Below are 3,656 nucleotides of genomic sequence, written 5' to 3'. Positions count from 1 at the left end.
GTGAAGCTTTAATAGTATTTTTCTCCTGATATACTGCGTCAGCTCAGTGACTCTACTGAGCAGTGTGAGGCTTTATATCTTCACATCTAAAGTTGTGTTTACTTAAAACTATCTCTATTACATTCACACTGCAAGTTATTTCTGTTCCACTTCGCAAACAAACATTCTTTACATTCGATAGCACACAGTGTTGCTGTGAAATAAGGCATCTTTACAGCAGAGCCGTGCTGCCCAGCTTGCCTGTTCAGCTCCTCTAGATCGGGGCTCTCCAGGATCTGAGTTCAGTAGCAAAGTGAAATATCACGTTCTCGTGAAATATCACGATCAAGTTCTCTGATATGAAATATAACGATAAATCATTTGTGGGTGAGATTGTACTATAAAGTTGTATAGTACTTTTACAGTAATCTTTTTTTTTTTAACAGGAGCGTTATGCAGCTTGTGTCTTAAATCGGCAGTACCGGTGAACACAATTATTCACAAATAGTTTTGTATTTTGTAATGATTGACTATTTTTACTGATCAGTAAATAATTTTCATTGTCATCTTCAGCTTGTGTTTGTCATCATGTAGACTGGCATCGATGCCCTCTCTCCAGGGCCCTCTGCCAAGGCTAAGGCATGCAGCTGCCCAGCACCCGTAAGGCAGCAGGGGGCGCATCTACACATTGATGGCGTGAGCGTGCTTCTTGCACAGGGGCTTGTCCTTCTTGGAGTAGAAAGGCTGGCCCTCCAAGTTCACATGGCACACCTGTGAGAGACAGAGAGAAGTGTGAATCTCAAACCAGTTGGAGTTTAATGTATTTAATTCAAAGCAAGCAAATGATTGAATACACAACAGGGGAAAGACTCATTGTGTGAATCTGACAAACCAATTTGTGTAATCAATAGTGTATTTAGTTCAAAACAAAATATTGAATACACAACAGGGGAAAGACTCATTCAACTTGCTCCGACCGAGCCTAGAACTTGTGACCTCTGACCTGCCAACACACGTGACCGTCTCCTCAAACACCCAATGTTAACCAGCTACGCTATCCAAAAGCTGGCAACTCGACAACGTGGGTGAGGGGGTGTTTGAACTTGAGGAGTGAGTTTACCATCTCAGCTCGGTTACATTTGTGCAGCATTGGATCCCTTTCAGAAGATTCTTACCGCGCAGACAAAGCAGGTATCGTGCCAGGTGTGACCCAGGGCCTCAATGAACTTGTCTCCAGCTTCCACTGGGAAGTCGCAGCCATGGCACTTGGTGCTGAAGAGTGAGATGTAATCTGGGGGAGAGGATAAAGGCTGTGAGATAGTGGTAGTTGTTAGTACTATGTTATGTATAGTGTTATATCAGTGTTAATTCATACGTAAGTGGTTTCAGGTGTATTTGAGTAGCAGGTTTTAAGAGAAAAGGTGACTGTGCCTTTGCCATTAGGACCCCTAGACTCTGGAGCAGCATGCATGAGGATAATAGACTAGCAAGATCAGTATTCTCTTTTAAATCTCTTCTTAAAACTAAACTAAAAATGTTTTATAGACTAGCCTTTAACTGATGCAGCCCTGATTAGTTTTAATGTGTTTTACTGTTTTTTACTCGATATTTTTGTTTTTATTTGCATATATGTTTTTATCTATTTGTAACTTTGTAAATTTGTACTTTGTAACACTGTTTTAAAAAGGTTCTATATAAATAAAGTTTATTATGATTATTATTATTTGTTTATTATTTGTTTATTATTATTATTTGCTATTAGTTTTTTATGTCCATGGTACAGCCTGAAAAGCCTCATTGTTGAGACAGGCCTCTGTTGACATTCTGCCACAATGGCCTCTATATCAGAATCAGAATTCTTTTATTTGGCCAAGTATATTTGCACATACAGGAAATTGACTTGGTGAGGTTGGTGCATTGTTCTGAGATGAGCAGTACCTTTCTCACAGTAGGGCTCCCCGTCCTCCATGTGGAAGAGGCTGTTCCCAAAGGCCTTGCCGCAGGCAGCACAGACGAAGCAGGTGGTGTGCCATGTCTGTCTCAACGCATGCATCACCTCCTGCACATCAAAACACATTAACAAAAGGTTATTATGTGTGTGTGTGTATGTGTGTGTGTGTGTGTGTGTGTGTGTGTGTGTGCGCGTGCGTGTGTGCGTGTGTATGTATGTGTGTGTATATGTGTGTGTGTGTGTGTGTGTGTGTGTGTGTGTGTGTGTGTATGTGTGTGTGTGTGTGTGTGTGTGTATATGTGTGTGTGTGTGTGTGTGTGTGTGTGTGTGTGTGTGTGTGTGTGTGTGTCAGCTCACCCCCATGATCTTGGTTGAGCAGCGGGCACAGGTAGGGGCAAAGAACTCCCCATAGCAGACCTCACAGTAGACGGCGTTCTGCTCCTCCACGAAGCTGCAGTCGGCCAGGGAGGTGTGGCAGTAGTGGCAGTTGAACTCCTCGGGGTGCCAGGAGCGCCCGAGCGCCACCAGGAACGGCCCCCTGGGACCACACACAGCCGTGAGGACAGAGGCAAAGACAATGACCAGCTCAAAACATTAAAGACACTTTAATAATAATAAACTTTATTTATATAGCACTTTTTTGTAACACCAAAACAGTGTTACACAGTGCTTTATAAATAGATAAAACAGAGCTGCAAATAAAAACAAACATATAAGTAGAAACAGTAAAACACATTAAACAGAATTAGGGAAGCATCCATTAAAGGCTAGTCTATAAAAATGAGTTTTAAGAAGAGATTTAAAAGAAAATACTGATCTTGCTAGCCTAATATCCTCATGCAAGTCGTTCCAAAGTCTAGGGGCCCTAATGACCTTTTGTGTTTCTATTGGTAAACATTGCGTTTCTATTGGTGTGCGTGGCGTGTGTGAATGGTGGGGATGCACCGTTACCTGATGATGTTGTTGCAGGCTCCACAGAGTGGCGTACGGCTGCTGGCAGCGAAGCGCTCGGCCTTCTGGGCCACGCCCCGAGCCACTGAGGGCAAGGGGGCGGGGGCGGGGCTGAAGGGGGCTGGGCTAGGGTTAAATGCGGGGCTTGGAGCAGAGGGAGGGGTGGAGGTGTGGGTGGGGTTGGGGATGTAGACTGGTGCTGGTGGGGCGCTCTGAGGCAGGGGCTGTACCTTCATGCTGGTGGTGGTGGTCTTGCACGGGTCAAACTTATCGGCGAACGAGTCATCAGTGACCCAGGGGGGTCTGTTGGAGGGGGGTGCAGGGGCGGCTGGAGCTGGGGGCAGGACAGGAGCAGGCACAGGGGCTGGAGAATGCACACAGGACACTCAAGCCAAGTCAACACGACTGAATTAAGCACATTGCTAACACATTAAGCATTACACATCACCCCCTGCTGTAGCTACCTGGTTGTGCAGGGTAGATAGTTGGCATAATGCAGGCGGTGCTGACCACCTTGGGTGGGGGGGGGCCCATTGGGATCTGGATGGAGCTTTGCTGCATAGGTGGGGGTTGCTGCATGGGAGGGGGCTGGTACATAGGCTGGGCTTGCTGCATGGGAGGTTGGTACATAGGCGGGGCTTGCTGCATGGGAGGTTGGTACATAGGCGGGGCTTGCTGCATGGGAGGCTGGTACATAGGCTGGCCCTGGTACATGGGAGGAGCTTGCTGATGGATGGGAGGAGCCTGGCCATACGGGCTGCAGGAGGATAGATAA

The 3,656-nt window shown here is 46.1% G+C and overlaps 1 protein-coding gene across 1 annotated transcript; it reads right to left on the bottom strand.

Annotated features, from left to right (window-relative positions):
* Positions 1-392: 392 nt before the first annotated feature.
* Positions 393-3,375, bottom strand: LOC310823303 (LIM domain-binding protein 3-like). The gene is made up of 6 exons (XM_083696138.1): positions 3,346-3,375; positions 2,882-3,245; positions 2,288-2,468; positions 1,918-2,038; positions 1,155-1,270; positions 393-750 (listed from the first exon to the last, which is right to left on the bottom strand). Exons 1-6 carry the CDS (start codon positions 3,371-3,373, stop codon positions 661-663), a joined length of 900 nt encoding a protein of 299 aa, XP_083552264.1. The 5' UTR covers positions 3,374-3,375; the 3' UTR covers positions 393-660.
* Positions 3,376-3,656: the final 281 nt, after the last annotated feature.

Source organism: Argentina silus (assembly GCF_951799395.1).
Source record: "Argentina silus genome assembly, chromosome: X".
NCBI classification, from domain to species: domain Eukaryota; kingdom Metazoa; phylum Chordata; class Actinopteri; order Argentiniformes; family Argentinidae; genus Argentina; species Argentina silus.
The sequence above is the reverse complement of the archived record's forward strand: the minus strand, read 5'-3'. Positions and strand labels throughout refer to the sequence as shown.